This window comes from Alosa alosa, chromosome 21 (assembly GCF_017589495.1).
Source record: "Alosa alosa isolate M-15738 ecotype Scorff River chromosome 21, AALO_Geno_1.1, whole genome shotgun sequence".
Lineage (NCBI taxonomy): Eukaryota > Metazoa > Chordata > Actinopteri > Clupeiformes > Clupeidae > Alosa > Alosa alosa.
In genome coordinates this window covers 24,229,171-24,254,314 of record NC_063209.1, presented here as the reverse complement: position 1 = coordinate 24,254,314, position 25,144 = coordinate 24,229,171, and the positions used below count along the sequence as shown (strand labels likewise).

The 25,144-nt window shown below is 44.4% G+C and overlaps 1 protein-coding gene across 1 annotated transcript in view; it reads right to left on the bottom strand.

Moving 5' to 3' along the window:
* gfra4b (GDNF family receptor alpha 4b) overlaps nucleotides 1–19,112 on the bottom strand; it is a 35,836-nt gene extending 16,724 nt beyond the window's left edge. Inside the window, exon 1 of the mRNA XM_048230639.1 lies at nucleotides 18,697–19,112. Coding sequence (XP_048086596.1) covers nucleotides 18,697–18,739 — 43 coding nt within the window. The 5' untranslated portion in view covers nucleotides 18,740–19,112. The remainder of the gene's footprint in view (nucleotides 1–18,696) is intronic.
* Nucleotides 19,113–25,144: the final 6,032 nt, after the last annotated feature.

Sequence of the window (25,144 nt, the reverse complement as noted above, 5' to 3'; positions counted from 1 at the left end):
CTATGGGGAAGCCAGCCTTCACTGTGACTTGCTCCATCTTGCTTTTGGAAACCACGAGGAAAAAATTTCTCTGAGTGCCGTATCGATTACAGAGAGACAATCTGCAGGCACTGAGAGGCTCCTAAATAGCCACCATGATTGTACAGACGAACAGTACAATTTTGGCTCTATGTTCTTGCTTTAATCCTGAGGATTATTGACTCTGTAGCGCAGTGTGTCGCTCTCTCTCTCTCTCTCTCTCTCTCTCTGTGGCTGATGCCAAACCCTCCCACAGCCCCTCACCACACCCTCCATCTGACTCAACAGGCCAATGGGATATTGACCAGGGAGTGGATCGGCAGCACAGTGGGCAAAAGGAGCATGAAAAAACACTCATTAGTGTAAGATGAACAGACATTTTTCTTACATACTCTAGCTTATGAACGTGACATTTTTTTCCGTAAACTCAAAAGTGAGAGTTAAGTTAAGAGCAAAGCAATACATGCATGCAATAACCAATCTCGTTAACACCAGCAACAAGCAAGCAAATAAATAAACAATCAAACAAACAAATATGCAAGCAAGCAAACAAACAAATATGCAAGCAACCAAATAAATAAACAAACCAACAAATAAACAAATACGTAAGTAAGAAAATATGCAAGCTGTATTGTTATTTGTCATTTGCTCTAGATAAAAGCGTCAGCTAAGGACTAAACTGTATTGTGGTGATGTGTGAGCTATATATTGTACTGCAGGTATACATATGATGGGAAAGGAAACTTCTAAGCCCATCTGTCACAAAGGTGAAGCCTGTCCGACAGTCTGATGAGCTTGAAGGTGGAAAAGCCCTGACTCTCCTCCCACCACACTTGTGTCAGTTTTGTGCTGCATTGGCAGAAGCCGAAGTAGACCCCATACATCAAGCATGCAAATGAGAGTTGATTTGACATTTCCAATAAGCCTGTCTCAATGTAGCAGTCGGGTTTAGCCAATTAACCATGTCAGTAATCAATTCCCCCTAAGCCTTGGCTAAGTCTTCACTTATCCTGCCACATAAATCACCCTCAGATTAGCTGATCACTTGCCCAGATGCACTGGCCTAATGATCCAGTTTGGAGGGAATAAGATTAAAAATGAAAGTTAATGAACTGTGCTGGAATGACACAGACAAAACTCCCCCGTACCTGTGGCGCCCCATGGTGTTTGCCTGCAGGGCGGGATTCTATGATTAAATGTCAAATGATAGCTTAATCATCATTATCTGCACGCTCTAAATCTGCGTTTTTTTTTACTTCGGGACAAAAAGAAGAAATTTAACCTTGAGAATGAGTGTCATAACACTAATACCTTTGCCATCTATAAAAGTGCACATCAAACTACATGGAGTTATTCCAGCAATCATTATCACACTGTTCCAATAACGGACACAAAATCAATTTCAAGGACACGCTTTCATAATGACCATATTTACAGCGCTGCATAGCTCTTCATATGTATATATATAGTATATATACTCTTTTGATCCCGTGTGGGAAATTTGGTCTCTGCATTTATCCCAATCCGTGAATTAGTGAAACACACTCAGCACACAGTGAACACACAGTGAGGTGAAGCACACACGAATCCCGGCACAGTGAGCTGCCTGCAACAACAGCGGCACTTGGGGAGCAGTGAGGGGTTAGGTGCCTTGCTCAAGGGCACTTCAGCCGCGGCTCACTGGTCGGGGTTCAAACCGGCAACCCTCCGGTTACAAGTCCGAAGCGCTAACCAGTAGGCCACAGCTACCCCGGCTCACGTGCACAGTGAAAATATGGCAACAGGAGATGATCAAACCAAAGTGGATCAGAACAGTGGTAGTGCCACAGTGGTCATGACACCCTGTGCCACTGACGTATTTGGACCAACTGAATCATTTGTTCAGTCCAGAGGTTTTCGATGGTGATTCAACAGTGTGCCCATGATTAAAAGCATGTGATTCAGCCTCATTACTGAACCAGCCTTTCCAGCCCTCGTAAGTAATTGTAAGAGGGAGATTAAGCTGACTCATTCCCATCCTTGAATGTTTTTTCCGACTCCCGTTTCTACTGATCAGAGTGACCCCTGGGTCTACTGTTTACCAGTAAAGACATCCATGACAAAAACAACAATGCCCTCTGTTGCAATTAAATGCTATTTCAGTGTGTGCTTTTTGCTGTGCGTAATGTGGGTACACCTGTGACATCATCTGTGTAGCAGAGTAATTCAGTCTGAAATATGTTGTTTAACCTTTCAAATGGGTTAACTAGACCTTTCCAAGGGACCGTTCACTTTGATTCATATTAACATGAAACACTATAATTGAAACATTGCAGTAGGCTGCCAATGGTTGTAGCCAGATGGATTAAAAGCAAATTGTATTACAGCTTTAAAGCTTACAATGTTCACAGTCAGCCCCTTTCAATATAACAATGTTCTTTTTTATGGCTCTGAACCATATGCAATTATATATATAAAAAAAAAAAAAAACATTTTACACTCACAACTGATCGTTTTCATGATTTAAACATTCAAACATTTCAAACAGCATTCTCCTTCAAATATAGCAACCCACTATTGCCTTCAAATATACTTTTTGTCAAAGGCTTTGTCAAAATAACAAGACCAGAATAACTCTTGGAGTGCAGGTACTTTTAGCCATGTGCACACCAACACATTAACATCAAAGGCAGACCCACCCCTCACCTCCAAAAAAAAAAAGACAAAGCAAAAACTTTTAACTACTTTAACTTCGTGCTGCAATTCGCTTCTCCAATCTTTCTGAAAGACATCAAACATATTCATGTAGACTTCAGAGATAGCCAAAAGCAAAGGCGTTCTTGCTTGTAAAATGTTTTGATGAGGAATCAATTCACAGAATTAGGTTTCAAGTGAATTGTACTCATATGATGAATGCTGGTCAAAGTCATTTCCAAGCCCTCAAAGCTACTCTCATTTAAGGAAATGCATTATGTTCATTGTTCACAATCACTTCAGCAACAGTCACTTTCCTTATGGACAGCACCACTTTAGCTGAAATTAACACTATGCAACCGACCCATGGGGCAGGAGTTTTGCATATATTTATGCATCACAGGTAGTAGGCAAAATATGAATACTCCTTTGTTACAGATTTACTGATTTCAATGGTTCCTGTTTAGAGATTTCATAAGTTAACTGGAGCTGAAAATAACTACTCTACTAACTTTTTGAGTAGTTTGACTGTTTTTGTTTCTTTGTGAAGTACATAAAATATGTCGGCCTCAAAAATTAATTGCAGAACCTACACCACCTGCATCCCACGCGTCAGTGACAAAAGTGTACAGCCTGCCAGGACTGAGTGAATACGCCCCTGCTATGTAATTGTGTGCTGTGTGAAGCCTGTGGCTCATATATTCACCCACCTGCCAATCCCCCATGGCTACAAGCCATTGACAAATATGGGCTTTGTGATTAGTCAATGTCCATTACCTCGGGCAGGACATGATCCTGGTGTAATCTCGCATGGTATAAAAGAGCTCAGTTCAGTCTGCCTGTGTCAGTGTCAGGGACCAGTGGCAAAGAAAACAAGTTATGAATTGCCATCTTTTTTGTCCCTGATTTTCCTGCATGCCACTGTAAGATCTGATAACTCCCATCAGGGTATGCTGGAGAGGGAAGGACGGTGCACCTCAACACCTCTATGGATTTATTGGAGTAGGTGAGTGCAGAGTTGCTAAGCTACGTGAAAAAAAAGGAAGAGATCGGCCTGGAAGGATAAAGATCTCAAATCAGTAGAGATCTGAAACACTGTTGCAATTTAGCCCGGAAAGACATTTCAAATGTGGGTCCAGAGAAAGGGAGTCGTATGAATAAGAGAAACACACACACACACACACACACACCACCACCAGCAGTGTCCTACAACTGTATGACGGTATTTGATAAATAACTATCTGTGACCTGGAATCCTGCATGAATCCTGACACACACCTGAAACCTTGCTGGCTCTCTTGTACACTAGGTCATTCTTTAAAGTCTTGGGAACCCCTGTACCTTCCACAACAAAATGCTGCCTCAGCAGTCGCCGAGGCCCTGGGCAGGTTGCCAATGTCCGTCCCCCTCTCCCGAGGGCTGGCGGCATGCTCCGGCGCGGTCACAGTCGTCTGGACCAACGGCATTACTGACCACAGTGGACCTGCTTATTTATTGACCTGTGCTGGCGCAGCTAGGCTCTGTGGGAGCAGCAACAACACACACACACACACACACACACACATACGGACATGCACACACACGCATACACACACACACACACATACAGACATGCACACACACGCATACACACACACACACACACACACACACACACACTTATAGCAGCAGCACTGATCTCCCAATTAGATCCACACAATTGGCCACCTCCGAAGGTGAACAGCAATATTCCATCCATTTAGGTAGCTAATAGGTAGGAGGTGGGCTCTGACAGGCAGGCAGCACTTTCCACAGCTACGCAACACACAAGGAGCCGAGAAAAGGCAAAGGACAACCACTTACGTATGGCCAAACAGCAAATAAGGGCTATTTATTATTGTAGATAAAGTCTTTATATTGAGTGTGAGTTGTATCGTGAGTTTGTGAGTTACAGAGGTGATTCCTACCACATATCTGTTCTTTTAAACCAGATGTTTCTAATTAGCACAACTCTTCAGCCAGGTAAATAAGCTAATTACTGAGATCACGTGTATTACGTAATGGCAGGACTTTCTGAACTTAAACTTTTCCACCTCTATGACTGTGTCTGTGATGTGTACATCTAAACATGCTGAAAAGAACCAGGTAAGCTTGCGTTTGGATGCCACAATAGTATAAGTTATAAGACGAGAACCAGCAACCTTTTTCAACAAACACATGAACAGGGCATGTGCACTGTGCTTTGTTCCCTCAACTATATATTATATGCCAAACAACGCCTTTTAAATCTACGTAAAGAAAGGCTGTGTGACGCTGAGAGAATCATGGCTCCCACTGCTGAAAGCCTAGTGTCTGTCTGATGTGCTTTAGCACGGCAGAGGTAACATGTAGGCCTAATGGGACACTCAGAGATGATTGAGTTCTGAGGGGTCTTCATCTTGAAAAAGCGATGCTTCAGACAGGTACTGTGTGGAGATTATGTTGAAAGGGAGAAGAGTGGAAAAAAGAAAGATTATTGAATAAACACATTGTCCGAAAACACCAACGTATTGCACTGCTCTTCATTGGCTATTTAGATCCACGCACACCATTTCCAAGGCCGCGGTTGTTTCCACAAATACACAAGCCATCGTAATTGCCACCTGAGAATCATTCACACAATAACTTTCCTCTCGTGACAAAACAGCATGCCATATCTGTCCAAACAAGCAGGCCCTAATGTCACCAACAAGAATGTGTGAATGAGGAGAAAATTCTTTCAGTATGCAAAACTGAGCATATCTCGTCCTCCCCTCTTCTCACCGTGGCAGCTTTTTTCATTTGATTCCTTCCTCTGACTTATAAAATAGATTTTAATTATAATGGAATGAAGTTGCGGAAGATTTGCATGAGCCATGGCCAGCTGTCAAAATGGAACCTCAAGGTCGACAAAATGGGTGTTTTTATCGCAAAGCACCAGTGGTGGCATTATGGCAACAAAGACTACTGGCTTCTAATGGCGGCAATTAACTTATCACCACACGTCTTTTCAGTCTGCTTATTTGAGAAGATGACACATCAGATTCATTTTTCTTACAGAGATAGGGAGGAAGCTATTGTGAATCGGAAAATGTTAGCCATCAAGGATCCGCAACCAGACAAGCATCGGAGCAAATAGCAATCCCAAGCTCTGGAGCTGCTGTACTGCTGTGCTGCAGTAGAGTTGCACTCACGCCCCAGACTGCTGAAAGCCACACTCATCTCTAAAAAAGCTATGCTAAGAATGAAGAGATGCCTGAATTCTTTTCTTTTTGTTAGACATCGCAATGAAGACCAGTCTTTCTCTGTTAAATGGAAATACTTAGTAAAGTATCTTTTGATTTTTTTAAAACTTTTTTTCAAAATACCTTTTTTAAACATCATGTCCTGAGGCTGTAAATACATCCTTTCTAAGTGAATAGCTGTTCTGCTGTTATTGAATTGCTGTTCCGCTGTTTCTTTGACCATGCAGCTGGCTGGTTATACAGGTTGTATACGGTCAAAGGTGGTCCGTCTGTCATCATGACCTGATTGAATAGACTCACAGCCACATGGTGGCATGATGTAGAGTGGTCCTCATTACTAAGGCGGGTTAGTCGGACCGAAGGCAGGTGGCAACTGAGACCGTAAATAGTTGTCGAAGGAGGTGATTTGATGACGGTGCGGTGAGGAGGTGAGCGGTGGGGAGTCTGGTCTGAAAGCGCTGCCGAGCTGAAGTGGTGGAGCCATCACGCCGCCCAAACTGTCTGTCACTGGGGGCGACAGCTGTAGGAGGAGGACGAGGGTCCATGCATGCTAAACACGCCGTCAGTTTGAATGATGGGCTCTTGCGCTGATGAAGGACCGCGGGCGTGTGTGCGCGCGAGCACGTCAAGCCTTCCTGGAGGCCTCCGGTGCTTGCTAATCAGGCCGAGGTAAAGTCTCGCACGCATTCAAAGGAAATACTAGCAAGACATGCATAAGTTTTTGTGGGAACTTTTAATCATTCTTACTCTCTGATGCAATAAGACCGTCTTCAAGCCAGCTGGTGTTAGCTCTCTATCTGTTTTTCATCTCTTGGCTCATTGTAATCCCTGTACAATCCACTGTTTGCATCATTAACCATCGTTACAAGGCTTAGAGTGCTACTATCATCTCTGTGCTATCAGAGTCGCTTTCTCAGAGTGTGCCTACATACAAGGAAATCATCCAAAAATGTACTGTACACACGCAAATTATTACAAACAAGTCATGGTTAGGTCCATCTTAGGGTTTCTGCAACTGAAAATACTTCTAATGGCACAAGGAACAAAGCAACATATTCTCTCAGAGGATCAGCTCAAAGGACTTATATTATCGACCTAGGGCTTATGCAACATCTTTAAAGGGCTTGTTGATATTACATGATTCTCATTTCACAGTTAGAACAAAAAAAACATACATGTTAAATGCGCACTTGAAAGATCATCATGCACTGTGGTAACTGTGATTGTTATGATGTAAAAGAGTTGAAATTTCCGCTCAAATGATCTGTCATGGACCACTCCATGTGATCATCTAATGTTGTCACATCTTAATTACACATCGAGCCCGACAAACGAGCCCGTTCTGGCGACGGTTCTGAGCTGAGCGAGACCCGATGATGAGCCCCCGATACAGACGCTGGCTCGCGGCGGCCGCGGCCCAGCCAGGGAGCAGGGATGATAAGGCATCACGCCGGAGCCAAATCTGCACCGACGTTGAGCTTCTAAGCACCCCCCACCCCCCTGATGGCGAGGCAGCGTTGGCTGAGGGAGCTGTGAGACTGCTGAACCACTGGTGAACCTCAGCGCTGCTTTCGTACCGTCGCCAGAGCAAATGTGATAAATGACAAGAAAACCAAGAAAAGAACCGGACAAGCCCTTAAAGGAAAAGGACAGCAAAGACCTCTTTGTGGGTGAAGAAATGTCACTGGACCAAATAGAAAGAGAGAAGGAGTGTGAGAAGAAAGGAATATGGAGGTGAACTGTAGATCTTCTGTGGGTCCTCGAAGGGGACTCAACTGCTGAGCCACTGCTCACGAAGTACATTCCTCTGGGTTCAGCATCCCCTCGCTGGGAGAGGTTATGCTGTGATCCAAGAGGATCCACTGGGCTCCACTCTCAGAGATGATGGGTCAGATATCAGAAAGACACAGAGGCTCTGGGGCACTGACCAGAAACAGAGAGAGAGAGAGAGAGAGAGAGAGCAGGATTTAGAGACTCTCTGGGTGTCAACATCCACCACCAGTTTCAGATCTGCAAATACATGGCGGAACATGAGCATAGCTACGTCTAAAAGCCAAAAAAAGGTAATTTCCACTGTTCTGCTAGGTTACAGGAATCTTTATTGTCTGCGCTGGAACCATTATCCAGTTCTTTTATTGAACTCATCCTTCTACCAAAGCACAATTAATCACGCATCCCAATGACAAGCATTGCGCCAGTGAAACGTGTAAGGGGGAGTAGGGTCGTCACCTCTGGGTCTTTGCGAGGAGTGAGATGGCTGAGAACACAGTCACACGTCTCCCTGGTGTTCCATTTGCACACTCTAAAGGTGAATGGCAACATGGGATTATGGCAGGAGCCATCTGCTTACTTGTCACAGGAGACAGCCAGTAGGTAAATGAACCAGGAGAAAAATCCTCATCAACACTTTTTTATCAGGTCGTTTTCTGTTTACACAAAACGCTTGCAGAGACAAAAAAATAATACACATTCCTCAAAGTGAATGATTAAAACCCTATAATGCGTTGTGTTTTACAACGTCTTTTTCTGTTGGCTTTGTGGGTATTAGGTGCATTATTTTACGTGCCACAAGAAAAAGAAAAGCCTTGGGATGGGATTTCCATTTTGTACTCTAAATGATATTGATCCTTGGAGGCAGTCATGCATAATGAATCTGACTCATTATCAAGTGAATGAATAGTTTATAAATGGAAGAGTAAACTTCTAAATTGAAGTCCACCCGGGCCAGCCGTTTATGTTGGCTCGGCCAACGATAACTACTGCCCTGCTCTGCGTACCCCACAAATGATGGGCACCCGTGAGTGATCTCCATTAGTTTTTGGTGCCCACACTGGCAGATGAGTGACAGCTCCCAATAACAACATTTCCTGACCAGCCATTACTACTATTCAGTAAGTATCACATGCTGCATAAATGATGACAGTGCGTGGCGCCAGACAGCGCACATCGCGAAAGGACGATGTGAGACAAACAAACCGATAAACGACTGGCTAATCATATACTGAGTGCCGGCACTGCCACTGCTAAATGAAAGCACGGGTGACCCCTGCCTGATGGAGGACCCTCGACTCTGCCCCCTGGTGGTGGTCATAGTCAGGGCACTCAGGCTGCAATTAGTGGACATGTGTGTGTGTGTGTGTGTGAGGATTACATGTGTGGTGTGTGGGCATGTGTTTGTGTGTGTATGTGTCTATGAGTGTATGTGACTGTGCAGGTGTGTGTGTATGTGTGAGTGAGCAAGCATTTGTGTGTGTGTGTGTGTGTGGGTGTGAGTGAGATAGAGATAAAGTGTGTGTGTGTGTGTGTGTGTGTGAGTGTACATGCATGTGTGTGTGAGACTGTGTTTCTGCGTGAGTGTGTGTGTATGTGATCGTGCATGAATGTATATGTGTGTGTGTGTGTGTTCGTGATTGTGCATGTATGTGTGTACACGTGTGGGTTGAAGGGCCCTTTTTAATCAATTGTGTGCTTTTTAAGTAGCCACACATGTACAGCCTATACCGTATTTAAATCACAGCAGGCTAATCGTTTCCCCTCCAGCTCATCCTATTTACCTTTGAGACCACAGTGGCACAAATTGATGCAAATTGGTGCAAAAAATTCAGCCTTGGAATACCGTGTAGTGGTGGACCGCTGCCTTCCAAGGCCTCCCTTTCCTGTTGCCTTTCGTCTGGGGCTGTGAAAGTGGCTTGAGACAATGCTTGTCTTGGTAATGTCGCAATATAAATAATTAAAACCGAACTGAATGGCCCCCGCTCTAGGGGTTTCAATGATAAGTTGCCGTAACAATTCCATTATAACCACCTGAGTCAAGGCCGTCTTTTGAGATTTCTCATGATAATCGATGTTTGCAGTCCAAAGCAGAGACATGTTTGAGATCAAGTGGATGCACAAAAAAATGCACAGAGACCTCCAATTACATACATGTTTCCAACATGGCCACAACAACACAGGTGAGCTTGACATCAATTTCCTTTTTCTTTACACAGAGTCAGATGCGTGAGAGGCTTTGCCTTCCTTCTAGTCTGATGATTTACTTTGTCTCTGCAGGACATGAACTGGCCAAAGGTGGTGGTGATGCTCGCTCATTCTTCCTAGACAATAGATGGAGACGGTGTGTGTGTGTGTGTGTGTGTGCATGTGTGTGTGTGCGCGATACCAAGCCTGGCCCGCGCAATTTATTCCTTCACGCTCGCCACCCAGGAGCGAGGAAATAAAATATGATCTGTCGTCTTCACATGCACCCGCCAGCGTGCCGGTGTCAGGGACGGCGACGCCAATTCAACTGCGCTCTTTTATTTAAGGCTGAAGGAGCCTGTGAGAGACACCCCCCCTAATGGAAACACTCCGTCAAGGAGAAGGACAGAGGCGGGCGGGGGTGCTCCTCTTCAATGTGGAGACCCACCGGAGAGCAGTCAGATACAGTATCAACTTATTACTATACACTTTCTCTCCACCACCATATGTTCGCCTGGTGACCCGTGAGAAAATGAAAAAAAAAAAAAACACTATCCCCTTCTGCGAGACTGCAGTTGATAACACCAACAGGTCTAAAGCGGGGGGAGATGGTTGTTTTGCGGAGAGAAGGTTTCTGGAGGCCATCGAGCCATATGGTGTGCTGGCCGTGGTTACTTTTCACTGGTCAAAATAAATGAGTGGCACTACAAGAAAAACACACTGCAATATTCTTACAGGTGCTTAGTTCACCCATGTTGATCGCCCAGTGAAAGTCATTATGCTGCTGGCAGAACGGGAAATGTGATATAATTCATGATGTTATAAGACACTGGGCATGAGTGGAATGTGTACCTGCAGGCCCTAACACAGCTGCTTGCCAAGCACTGGAAGAACACCTTGTGTATCTTTTGCACGGTATTCAAAGACAGAAAAATGGTAATGTATTTCACTTATTTTGTTCACTATACAAACATTGTTCACCATGGGTAATAATAACCTGGAGGCATGAAAAAAAGGTGTTAATTTTGATGTCACACATAACCATACTGAAAACAAAAACATTCTTTGCAAATACATGAGGCAAATTGGTGTTTCAACACATTCTTCCTGAGGCAGCTATGAACTAAAGAAATACCAAAGCAAAGTTTCTAGAAACTGTCTGAGCCACTGTACAGACCTAATAAACAAGCTGAATTTGACTAAATTGATCCACTATGTATTAACATATTTTCTGTGCACACACACACACACATACACACTGTGTGAAGCACGTACAGTGAGCCTCTCATACCGTAGAATGAGTAAGAACTCTGGGGGGAGGGAAAGGAGGCTCCTGTGTTTGCCAAGCGGAGATTCCAGTTTCATTCAGCTGCTTAAGCTCGAATCAGACTTAATTCCTCTCCAGCTCGAGTAAGTGGGAGAAAGTAAATAGGCCTAATACGGAGTGATGGCTCTCCAGAGGACAGACACGCAGCTACGGGAGACCCGTCGCTCTGAACTGCGGCTCACGCAGGCCTGTCGCACACTCCGTGACATTCCCCTGATTGTCTCTGCTCATTTGGCTAACGAGCCCCAGGACCAGCCAGATGAGTGAGGGACCCGGAAAGTCATGACAGACACATGACTACTCAACTCAATCCGGCAACTGTGTGTAAATATATATAGCTGGAGTCACCCGTATAGCCACTGTGTGTGTGTGAGACTGCATTTTCAGTCTGCAACTCGACAAATATAACGTGTAGCGTAAGGCAGGAAGGAGAATATAGCTCTATATTGTGAACCATATAGTGTTGAGTGCAAGGTGCTCAATACAATAGGCACAGTTCATATAATATAGATGGCATGTACATGATGATGAATTTGCTCTGTAGTTAAGAAGATGAGGTTGTAAAACTGCTATTGATATTTGTGTTACTCGGTAGTGCTTGTAATTTGGTTTGGTGTAATAGCTGTGTGCTGTTGTATTTATGTGCAGGGTTCTTGTGCCATTTGAGCTTTATGTTCCCCAAAAGGGGACTGATATAAACAACTGTGACTGTGTAGACTGCCAAGTTAATGTATCAAATGTGCACCCTATGTGTGTGGAGATTGCCATGTTAATGTATCAAATGTGCACCCTATGTTTGTGGAGATTGCCATGTTAATGTGTCAAATGTGCACCCTATGTGTGTGGAGATTGCCATGTTAATGTGTCAAATGTGCACCCTTTGTGTAGAGATTGTCATGTTAATGTGTCAAATGTGCACCCTATGTGTAGAGATAGATAGATAGATACTTTATTGATCCCCAAGGGGAAATTCAAGAGATTGCCATGTTAATGTGTCAAATGAATGAATATGTGTATGTGAGTGTGTGCATATGTGTATGTGTGTGTGTGTGCATATGTGTGTGTGCATATGTGTATGTGTGTGTGTGTGCATATGTGTGTGTGTGTGTGTGTGTGTGTGTGTGTGTATGTGTGTGTGTGTGTGTGTGTGTGTGTGTGTGTGTGTGGTGACAGAGGGAGTGTGTGTGTGTGTGAGACCACGGAGCCGACATGGTGAGCATCCCATTTGCAGGTTCCTCCTCCCCATGCGTCTGCCTGCCATCATGAATCAGGTGAGAGCTGGCTGAGGTGGCTGCACACCAGATGCTTCCTGTCTGTAACCACGGTAATGGTTTGTTTCCATTCCTGGCAAATGACGGTGAACAACAACAAACCCCCCTCAACACACACATCCACCCACCCACCCACACACACACAAACACACACACATGCAAACACACACAGACACATACACACAAACAATGTCTGCTCCATCCGGGACCCTCCATCATGTCAGCACTACTAGAGGAGGAGGGGGCGATGTGGGGAGTGTTTTGGGTCACCAGAGCCCGTGGACAGATTCCTGAGGTCACTGCATTGGCTTGAGAAGTGTCAACAGGTGCTGTGAGGGTGAGAGCACTTCCCTTGTGTCCTGTTGAGTTCCCCCATGGCGGTACCATTTCCTGTTTTGATGGAGCATGGTTGACAAGACCCAAAACAAGAAAACAAAACAAACAGAAGGATGACCTTAGACCGATAGTTTTGTTTGGCTGTGAACGTGGCCGTGATGAGGCTAAGATTAATTTCCCGGCTGTGATTAATTAAAAATCCTCTTGGCAAGCAGAATCCACACGTGTTGCATGTGTACATAACTCAGGACCTTCAGCAAAAGAAGTGAAGAGCGGAGTGACAATTTACATTTCCGTGCACACAGAGCATGGCCTGCGTGCACTGATAAAAGACGATTTTATGCTCTCGATACCTTAAGACGATACCTCTGCTCCCTCACACACACGCATTCTATGTCTGCATTGGGGTTTTTTCCCCTCTCTCCTTCTCTCCTCTTGTCGTAATGGACTCCCACAGGCCCTCTCAGTCCACAGTCACGTTTCCAAACCGGAGTAATAATAAAGAAAATAATGCATTCATGGTGGAGGAGAATGCGCTGTCGTGGCCCACAGTGGGGAAGAGAGGAGGCCATTCATCCAGACTGTCATAGAGACTCAGCTTTGACCACGATGAAATCAGACAGCCGCATCCATCACTGCATTGCCGGAGACATTCTCTTAGTGTCGGCGGCGTCGCAGGAGACTTCACTGCCATCTCACCCACACCCGTTTTTTTCAGGATCAGATATACTTCCTTTTTCATGGCTCTCATTCACTTCCTGATGTGTAGAAGGTGATATAAAAGAGCATCTCCCGTCATCGAAGCTTTTCGATTATGATTAGTGACTTGGCTAAAAATACATGCGGGCATTGGTTTAGTTACAGGTGGGACAGTAGCATGGAGGGGGGTCTTATCTGGGGACTTGTGTGAAGAGATGCCTCCAGGGACCTCAGGGGGAGAAAATAGCATCTTACAACACCACATCTGTCAACAAAAGTAAACTTATCATGACTCAGAAAGAAAGAGAGAGAGGAAGAGAGAGAGGAAAAGGCCAAGGAGCTGAAACCCTACACATGGACGCCATTTTGAATGCAAGTGGACAGACGAGACCTTTCCTGAGAAACTGACCCAGTGTCTCACAACCAATTTAGGGCCTATTTCCCATAGGACCAGAAAACCGGGATACTGGCTCTGCAGCAGGAGAGAACCTCTGCACTGGGAAGAAGGGCCTTGATTTGTCTTCATAAAGCTCACTTCTGGCGAAACTCCGATGAAACCTCTGGGAGCACTTCCTTTTTATCTCTATAAGCAATTGTGTATTGGTGGCCTCTAAAAAGCAAGATATTACCCAAGAATAACACTCGGATTGCGAGTGCCAAATACTCAATTTATCCCTCAAAGCATCCCATGGTGGAAGCTGAGAAGACATAAGCCTCTAGAATCAACCAGGCAGATTTAGACCCCTGCATAATGCGGCCAAACGCTTCTGTTTGTTCTTGGAAAATCTGGCACTTGTTTGGCGAAAGCCTAAAGCCCTCCATTTGAAGTTGTGTCACAAAGGCCTTGCGTCTATCCGTCAAGAGAATATCTCTCTGAGCAACTGTCAGCAGACGCTCAGCTAATGAGGGTCTGTTTGGCCCTTGGAGGACACTGTATCCCTCTAACCCTGCCGCCATGTCCTGCATTCCTGAACAGGCAGGCAGGCAGGCAGGCAGGGCGTGGAGTGAGAAGGCCCAGCTTTTCTATCCCAAAGGCCAAACCCCACCACTCGATTGTTTTATATTTTTCACTTTTTTCCCCTTTTATGAGCATAGTTTCAATCTGGGGGCCTAATTTCCAGTCCAGTGCACCGCAGCCATTTTTTAAAATGACCTGCCACAGAGATTAATCCTGACCAGCAAACCTGAGGGTTCTCAACTGTGACTCCATCCAACTCCCGGTCTTATGTACTGTTTGGAGTTATTATAGTTTAATATCATAGCCAGATAATTGTGTGCGTCACTGAATAATGTCGTGGGGAAAGGTCAGCGCCATCAAAATGACTGACATTAGATACATGGTAAAGTGCTGGCTCAGAGTTTAAGGCCATCAAAATTAAAAGGCAAAGATACTTTTTAAACTGGAGAGGTGGGGGTGGTGGCGGCGGAGATAAAACACAGGTAGCCTACAGAACAGCACAATCCGCTGCAAATCTTTCCTTCTTTCCTTCATTTTTTTAGTCCATCTTTCCAGCTCAAACAAAGCTGTCGGCATTTTTTTTATTTCCCAAAGGACTGGAAGCGAGTCCCCTGCTGCTCCTAAGCATCTGTGGTTACGGCCATATAAAATGGACATTTATTTTCAAAGGGACTGTGGCAGGATCAAATTGCTGTGTTTCAGAACTGAAAGAGAGGCATAATTATTTCAATGGAACAGAAAATGAAAATGATTTAATCCATTTCTCCATGGTACCATTAATTACTATCCCATCCTATTAAAAAAAATATATATTAAAACTTTGTTAAGTTATTTGACAAAGTCTGAAGTCGTTCAGTACTTTTACCTGTTGTCGTGTAATTGTTTGCACTGGTAATCACAAGCCAGCCATATTTACACTTTGCTGTGCACACCACCGACTGAACATGACTGAGAGCATTTGTTCTGAGAAGCATTTGTTCTGAGATTTATGGGTAGGCCTGGGCTTGGGAAGTTAGTTATTCTCATCTAAAACAACAGAATCTACTGTTCGTGAAACATTTTGCTGGAGCAGCCAAACCATACACCCTGCACTGTTACCATGCAATTTGGACACCTCTGACATCCACATGCAGATCCAAAGCCATTTTTAATGAGAAAAGAGGCTTGCCGTGTACGGAGACCCACAAAGGCACTATGGTCCTTGACAGCCACTGACTATTGCGAATGTAAATGTTCTACATTTAACATTTCATCCCGGATAACTGTCAAAGGCCTGCAAAAATTGGGTGATTTATTAGAGGTTTATTCCACTTCATTATCTTGGCGCAACGATTTCTCACAGTTCATTTCTTGCTATGCGCCCAAACACCTGCCATTTCAAAGGTTTCTCTCCCTCCTTTTACAGTTTTGTTATCACTCGTATTTCAAATTGAAAACGGTCCCCCGATTCAATGCCACGGGAGATCATTCTTCATCTATTCACAGCGAGCCATTAATATTCAGCGCTATCATTACCACCTTACACTTGGACTCACTTCCACAGATAGCGCGGTGGTGGTGATCTGGCCCAATGCTGTTGGCAAATAATTAAAAGAAAGGCCTAGGAGTGGGTCCTGCGCAGTGCTGTTGCGGCTAATGCTGTATCGTTTATTCCCTATGGAAGTGTCACAATGAGCCCTGGAGCCCATTCGTCATGCAGATATGATCAATGCTTGGACTGTAGTTTCTGGCAGCACTTCCTCCTCTCTGGCTAGGAGGGGGGTAAGCAGGGTGGGTGGGTGGTGGTGGTGGCGGGTGGAGGAAGAGACGTGCATGCAACTTGGCCAAATCAAACTCATCTGAATGCCGCCTCCAGCTTCAAGTGGCCCTCTGGCACGCCAAGGCGTCACCTCCCGATGCACCGGCGGGCCGGGGGGGACGGCCGGGTTACGGTCTAATCAGGTGGACGCGTCACGAATGAAAAAGATGATGTGACCCGTCCGCCACTGCCGGCGCCAACGCGGTTGCTGAGGAGTTTAAGGGGCGGCGTTTTTGCCTGACTCACGGACATGCGATCGCGCGGCGACTCATCTTACAGCATCATCACCGTGGCCCTGAATGTCACTTCTGATAAGCTCTGTCTCAGCCCAAAGGGTTGGAAAAGAATCAGGAGCGTCGCTCGCTCAAAAGAATAATCCCACACAGCTGCTCGCCCGAACACAGGAGCAGCGTGAGACGAGATGGCTAATTCATAATGGCTGATGATGGGTATTTGCATGGGGCCTGTAAAAAGCTGATCATATTTGCACATAGCTGTGCTCACAAATGGTTTTAAAACCCAGAGGTGAAGAAAACCCTTGTTTGCTCTGCCATCCTTACATTATGCATTCCCCACTTCTCTCATTCAAAACAAAGTTAAGTATTTATGCCTTTTCATCACACTGTGCTAACCCTAAAGATGGAAATGAGCTTGTTGAGCTCAGGATTGAAACCTTTGCCTTCTACAGCCCTAATGAGGTGGGAATCCATAGTTATTAGAGGGCATGTCAATATAGCCAGGCTGTCATGATTTGCCCTGGGTCCGCTCTGGTGCATACTACCTTGAGGAGATAAACAAACAGCCAAGACTGATGCATTCAAGACATCAAGGCCATATCAGTAAACATAATGATTACCCTGCCCCCCCCCCAACGAGGTCATGATTAACATATGCCACCGTGAAGGTGGTTAAAGGGCATCAATAGTTTTCCAAACTGACACTAAGGGCAGTCAGAACTCAACCAGTGCTGAGGTGAAAATTGATCACAACTTCAACTGACCACATCCCTGAACAAGAAGCAAAAGCCTGTGTGATGAGGAGGCGAGTGAGTCAGAGTGGCGATAATGCAGGACCGCCTGCCGTCCACCAGCACACCGCACACAAGAGCGTGGGGCTTCATATCTTAATCTCTCACGCTGTCGCTGATATGGATTTTGCTCTGAATGTTAATTTATCAAGTAGCATTGGGATCCCTCCATCAGGAAATACACAAACATTTGGATTGATTCCCCTGATGACCAGGAATAGTGTGTGTGTATGTGTGTGTGTGTGTGTGTGTGTGTGTGTGTGCAATTACTGTGACACCCTTGCAATTCCACTTCATTGAAATGATGTAGAACAGCCAGTGCATTAAATTGAGTGATACAATATGTTATTGCCTTACGCACACACATTCTTGGACATCCACCTCTCTGATAATAATTATGAAAATTACTGCTGCCTGCCTGTATTCATATAACCCCCATAGACCATTATTTAATCCATGAAAAAATTGCAATCAGTGCTGATCAAAGACTACTTGAATACTCCTAATAAATGAATGAGCTACCTGTGATGAAAATGAATGCTTTGTCCCTTTAAGTAGCCTAATGTATGCGTGTCTTTTGCTGAAGGAAAAGGTAATTTCATAACTCTGCTTGACAGTGGTATATGCTATAGGCGAAGAGTGACAGAAAGAGCGATCAGTTGACACTTTTCTGTTGACTGGAGTGGGGTCCTCCTCACCTTTTCTGCTTAGACGTTATACATGTGAGCGTCTAAGTTTAAGACACTTCCAGTCCTACTGATAAGTCTGGTAACGTAGCCTAAACTTTAACCTGGCTGCTGCTGTTGAAAATATCAGCGTAGACCAAGCAGGAACATTTCAGCACATTTCGACTCGACAAGGGAGGTTAGTTATTCAGCAGACTAGTGCTGGCCCAATAGAGCTTACCACTGAGAATGCACACGAAATCTGAACAGGTGAATTGAACTCCCACACTCTCGGAAAACACATTCATAAAGAGTTTTAATAGAGCATTGTTGGGTTCCTGCAAAGTGACCAAGCTGACAGTTTTCATACAATCAAACAACTCGATTTAAATTCCAGGCAACGTCTCCAGGTTGATGCACCATAGACTCGTTCTTTGACATTTTCAGCAGTTTTGAGGTGCATTCATAAATAGAATGCTGCAGTGAACGCAGTTGTAACATAAAATGAATCGTAAAGAAGCGTATGCGGTAAGTTCTGTCCACCTGCAACAGTTTCCGCGACAATCACACCAGTGTAATCCGGAGTATTATAGGCTATAGGTTTATGACAGTTGGCACCACACATAACCAAAGGCAAGAAAGTTATGCATACAAAAAGGTGCATAATGTCGGTAAAGTATGCTCGTTTTCAGAAAAAAAGAGTGGAAAAAAGAACATGCACTTACCAACAAAGACGAGCTGAAACAGGTACAATCCCAAAAGGTCCATTGCGATTTTCAATGTGGCAAGAAAATTATTCCAGAAGCAGAATAATCTGTACTTTCACGTCTCTGAATTTATCATGAGATTTACGTTACCGACCTTGTGTGTGATGAATACCATGCAGACACTGATGAAACAACATTCTCCTAAATATTCTCTCGTTGGAATATTTACAGCGCGCAGGGAATTACGTTATTAAGAGTTAGTAAAACGTCATATAGGATAAAATGACTATTAAGTCCAAGACATGCAGTTGTCTAAAATAGTATTTTAGATCGAATAAAATTGTCAGTTTAAGTTATCCTGAGATATTAACTTTGTTGGTATAGTAAGCTACGCATCAGAAACCAAGGTCCATCTAACCGGGTAGCTGACGACTGTTCCCTCCTAGTTCAGCCAAGCAACTGGATAGAATTTGGTGAATTCAGTGAACATAGCCACGCATGCCCCTTCAAACTCCTCGTGAAGAGGAACTGCCCAGAGCCAGGCAGAGAGATGAAAGCGTGTATGTCAGTGAGGAATGGAGTGGAAGTTAGCGTGTGAATATCTATTATGAATTTGTATAGCGTTATGTGAAAAATAACGTTGAATACCGTTGTACCCCAGGATGGAAGCACAAACTGTATTACTGCAGTAAACGGTGAGTGAGATGATATGTGGCATTGCCTGTAAATGTTAGACAAGAAAACAAAACACACACAACGTATTTTAATTAATCCGTTCAAGCTATCGGACGCAATCTTTCGAATGTAGGCTACATATATTGAAGGCTGTCACAAAGAAGCAATGCCATACATCAAACTACCAAAATGTAAACGCACTCGAACGCGCGCGTTCTTCCTCACGCACTCGTTCGCGTGCATACAATAGCCATAGACAGCCAAGTGACATTGAGAGACCATGCAATTAATGTTTGAAATTAAACTATTCTACCCTGCCATTTCCTTAAAACGATAGCCCCAAACCACGTTTTAAGACCGAATTTTTTGTTTATTGGGGAGGTGTTTACTGTTAAAACCACACAGCTAATTGACTGTTAATTGACTTGTCTTGCAGAATTATTTACATGCAGCTACTTGCCAATATAATGGTTGTTGCAATGAGCTAAATTTGATTGCCTTATAGGCCTAATGATTTTAAAGGCTTTGGATGTGGCTGAAATCAAGACAAAGGCCATTCAGGGAGTATCCCTTTTGAGATTTGTGAAACTTGGCCATGAAGATCTGCAAGGGCATGCTGATCCAGCCATAGAGTTGCAGTCTGTTCAGCTCTGGGTTAGTTACATCCAGAACTGGGGGACAACAGTCCTGGAGGGACAGATAAGACTAGAGAGGCTACTGGCTGGGATTGGATAAGGTTTATCCCGCTGATTCGGACTGTGGACTTCGGAAGTCCAAAGTCTTGGAATCGATTACAGTAGTTATTATTGTCTAGGTCCATGTGTGGACCATCTGAATAATCACAGACAAATTACAGGCAAATATAGCTCAATAACGCAGCAATTCAAACACTCTTGATAAGACAGCATTACCATCTCCCTAGGATAGATGCTTATGCTTAGGCCAAGGCAAAATTAGCTCAAAGCTTGTTTATTATTTTTTTTAAAGGGGATTAATGGCCTCTGGGTGCTTTGAAAAATGACACATTTGTGAAAACAAATTTACATTTGTAATTCAAATTGGCAATGAATGTTGCATTGAAAGCATGAATCTTTCTCAGGGGCCCGTGGGAGATCCAAGAGGCTTTCTCGTGCCTCACCGAGTGGCAAGGTCTCTCTCAAAGAGATGGATTTGGTTGCACAGCTACTCCACTTTCTTTCCTCCTCCCAGACCTGAAAACACTCTGCTTTATAGCCCCCTCTTAAGGGTTAGCGGGGGGAGGGGGATATCTGTATGTGACTGACTGGATTCTGATAGAAAATTCACCTTTCAGAGCCTCCCGGGACTCAAAGCTGAATTTAGTCATTCTTTTCCATGTGAAGCAAACTCAGCAGTTGGTTTCTAGGTGACAATTAGCACATTAGGGATAACTGGCAAAATACATATGCAGTTTGTTTTATGTGTTACTTCAGTCTACTATGTGTTATCAAACTACTCCCATTCACTCTTCTATCACAGTCACTAAATCATGGATACGGAGAAACAACTGCTTTACTTCTTCGCTGACTCTGGATGTGTTGACAGAGAGGAGCTGAAGCAACACATAAAACAAACTACATTGGCGTGTGTTTATTAACGGAAAGCCCAGGTGATGATTACTTAATGTGTATGTTTATGGTCGAGAAGTAGAGTGGGAAGTTGGAACATGTGTGGTGAGGTGACTCTGTTCTCCTCCAGACACTGGACTCTCTATGCTGGTCAACCCAACCAGTGTCAGTGATGTCATTGTAATGGCTCCTGCACACAACAGAGGCTTGTTCTACATGTTCCACCGGACATGTGCCCAGTATGTCCACCTTCTTCGTCACCTGTCAGAAAGCAGAATCTAAGTGCGGAAATCAGAAAGTTGTTGGTAACACTTTATATTAATGTGTCGCTGTTACAGTGTACCTACCTAATTAGGTACAGTGGTACAACCTGTGTAACAACATGTACTATCAGGTACTATCATTGTACTTGCATTATGTATTTGTGGGTACCTACATATAGTTGTTACATTGTAATACTGAGTGCTTTTACAAAACTGACAATTTGCCTAAATTTTCATCAGAGGCAAAGAGCTGACCTGAGACCTGGTGGATGGGGTAAATCTGGCCATGATAGATTTGATATACAAACCATTCTTAGCTCCAGTCAAGGCTTCATTATCTTCAGTTTACATGTAACAGCTGTGCTGCTACAACCTTGTTACTCTTTGATACAGTGGAATAAACCTATTAAGTGTACCAGTTAAGTACTTACAATTACATATGACATGTCATGTCATATGTAATTGTAAGTACTTAACTGGTACACTTCATTTTAATGGGTTTATGCCACTGTATCAAAGAGCAATAAGTGTGTACCAGCTGATATATGTACTATGTAGTGAATTAGTAGACCTGTTCCAAGACATCGAAGACACAACATACATGTCACATGTAAGTAATTAACTGGTACACTTAAGTTAGTTTTGTAAAAGCACTCAGTATTACAATGTAACAACTATATGTAGGTACCCACAAATACATAATGCAAGTACAATGATAGTACCTGATAGTGCGTGTTGTTACACAGGTTGTACCACTGTACCTAATTAGGTAGGTACACTGTAACAGCCGCACACATTAAAATAAAGTGTTACCCGCAATGTTTGGCTCTCAATTTTTTTTTTTTCTGTTGTTTTCAAGCAAATAAAGCCACTATAATTATGTGAGCACAATTAGCTAGAGATATTTACAGGCACAGTATGAACTGTTATTACTGTGCTGTCGACAAATGCCTCCTCTGGTAAAAAAATAAATAAAAATTGCTGCAATTGTTTTCCTCTTCCTCCTAGCTGTAAAAAAAAACTCGCAAGATTTATTCTGCAATTTACAAGTTTTAGGCATCTGTGGTACAACAAGGGGAGGTATTAAACACCTGCTACTGAGGAACGTGTTGTTTGATTTTCAAGGAGATTCCAATGTTGGCTTCCTCCCTCATGTTGCTGCACACCCTCGTGTGGTCATGCAGTCTCTCCCTCTCCCTCGCTCCACAACACAACAACAGATGGACTGTCTCATGCTTCCTGAGTGGGCAGCTTCAGTTACACCACTGTGAGGACCCCTCGGTCTTTAAATATAATTCAGCCCACACACACACACACACACACACACACACACACACACACACACATGTGCACACACCCATACACACATCCACATTCATACAGAGAGAGACAGAGAGAAAGAGAGAAGTGCAGAACTAATCTTTAACTTTACAGGGCAATGTTAAGGGGGTAAGAGCAGGAAATCTATTTCAGCAGGGAAGGTCTCAATGTATTTCCGATCAATCCTACGAGACTTCCCCAGCTCTCGCTCTCTGCCCTCGTCCACATTGTGGATAGAGAAGCACAATGGCCCTGCTTCCCATCCCGCCGCTCTATCTGGTCCTTGCGGGGCCTCTCTCACAATGCGGTGCTAAAGCTGCTCCCTCTCCTCTGATGACACCTCAGGTTTCACCCATTATCACCGTTTTAATGAGGGATTAGTTCCAACGCTAGAAAATACCGGCAAGATTGAGTTCCCAGGGCATATCGTATGGCAGATTCATAAAACTGGTCTTTTATGTCCTCCATCTCCCCCCTCTTTCTCTCTCCTTCTCTCTCTCTCTGTCATTCTTCCGACTCCCCTGAGCCCTCTCTCCATGGGGGCTTCCTCGTCCTGACGGTGCTGCCGCTTCTTCAGTTGTGGGTGAGCAGGTCGACTGACCTCTTGCGTCCATCACCGGTGCCCCCCTCCGACAGTCCCAGCGGAGACAAAAGCAATAATTAGATAGCACCTGAATCAACAGCTGAGGATTTGACTGGATCCATAACTTACGTACGGCTGTTTCATGGCTGTTCAAGGCCCAGCGTGAGGACCACGGAGGCAGCGGGGGCAGGTCTCCTGAAAAAGGGGGCTCATGTTATAAAAAGCTTCACGGCGTGACTGAATCTGAAGTTGGATTATTTGTATAGGAGGTCTCCATGGGTCCAGACTGATTAGAATAGAATGCCTGACCTGACCCCTTGCCTGGGTTCACAGCTGTGTCAGAGTGTGTGTGTGTGAGTGTGAGTGAAAAAATGCAGGGACGCACAATTAGCTAAATTAGGAGAACCTCAACACATGGGCTAAAACAGAGGTAGGGGAGGGCCAGATAGGGAAAGTGCTGAACAAGACAACAGTGGGTAATCAGTTAAAAAAAACACACAAACACACTGGAATATATGTGAGGTATATATACTGTGTATATGTATATGTGAGCTATATGCTGTGTATATCTATTGTATATGTAAGGTATATGCTGTGTATATGTATTGTATATGTGAGGTATATGCTGTGTATATGTATTGTATATGTGAGGTATATGCTATATAGGTATATTTTTGCCTGTGCATGTTCGGTTTTCTCTGTGCTATGGGTGCTCGTGATCGATGAGTCGAGCGCTTCCCTTGGTGCTCTCTGCATTTCTGTCACACACTCTCCCACAGCTCCCCCCCCCCCTCTTCCTCACCCCCCACCCGCCCTCCTTCCCTCTTAAAAAAACTGCCTCATCTTCTTTCATGTCCTGAGAGAAGGCGTTTTCATTCCCTGCAACAGACAGTACATTTCTCCCTCCGTCTTGTTGTCCCATCACTGTCTTTGATAGACTTCAGACAGAGTGTCTCTGTGTGTGAGTGTGTTGAAATGAGATTGCCGTTTGCTTTTGGGGGGGGTGAAAAAAAGAAACATTAGCATTTTATAATGAGTCTATCATTTGACAATGTCACAAAGACGCCAAATGGATGTCTGCACCACAGTCAGACTGGTGCCTGAGTGGCTACATGCTTAAGGACTGTTTGAAGCTCAAGATCGTACATGGAATTGGACATTGTATTTTCAGGCTTTCCCTGAAAGTGTTCAAATATTTAAACACAGTGGGCATGAACTGTTTGAATACTGCATGCTCTCCATCCCTGGTTTGAATACTGCACCCCACACACACACACACACACACACTGCTCTTCTGGCAGCAGTCTGTGTGAACGAGATAGCGATCATGCCTCAATCTGGAGCATTATTTCATCCAGCTGGAATGCTACTCTGTGCATACCTGGCCGGTTCCGCTGTAGACTTTGTGAACCAAGTTCCACACTTGATTTGAACTTGTATTGAACACTACCCCCCCCCCCCCACCCCCTCACACACACACACCTCACCCCCCCCCCGGGTTCATAAAAAGCCATCAAAATGTCACGGTGACCATGGAGACTAATGACCAATAACACTGGTGGCCAGCAACGGCGTGTGGGGGCCCCATATGGGCATTTCCCAGATATATCTGGAGTGAGGAGAGCACAAACAGTCCATCCGTTACAGCAGCTCCCCAATAAACAGGGCTAGTCATCTCGCCCGGGTGTTTCCGAGCAAGCGAGTGCCTCAGTGCTGCGCGTGACAAGCGAGCGAGCGAGGTAATAATGGGCTCCATATGCAGCCCTTGCGCGTAGCACGGACGGTACATAAAAGCAAACACACAATGAGAAGTTATTGTCTTTGCCTTGGCGGCGGCAGCAGCAGCAGCATTGGAGGCTGACAGCGCGTGCAGAACTGAGCCGTGGGCAGCCCGTTGCAAAGCAGCTGACACAGCAGAGCAAAAGTAACATTGTAAATGTTAAGTCCATTTGCTCGCTGAGCCGTCATTCCTTGTGCACTACAATAATATGTACTTGCCATAGGTGTGGGAGTTTGCAGTAGTAGTATGCAGTAGCTGC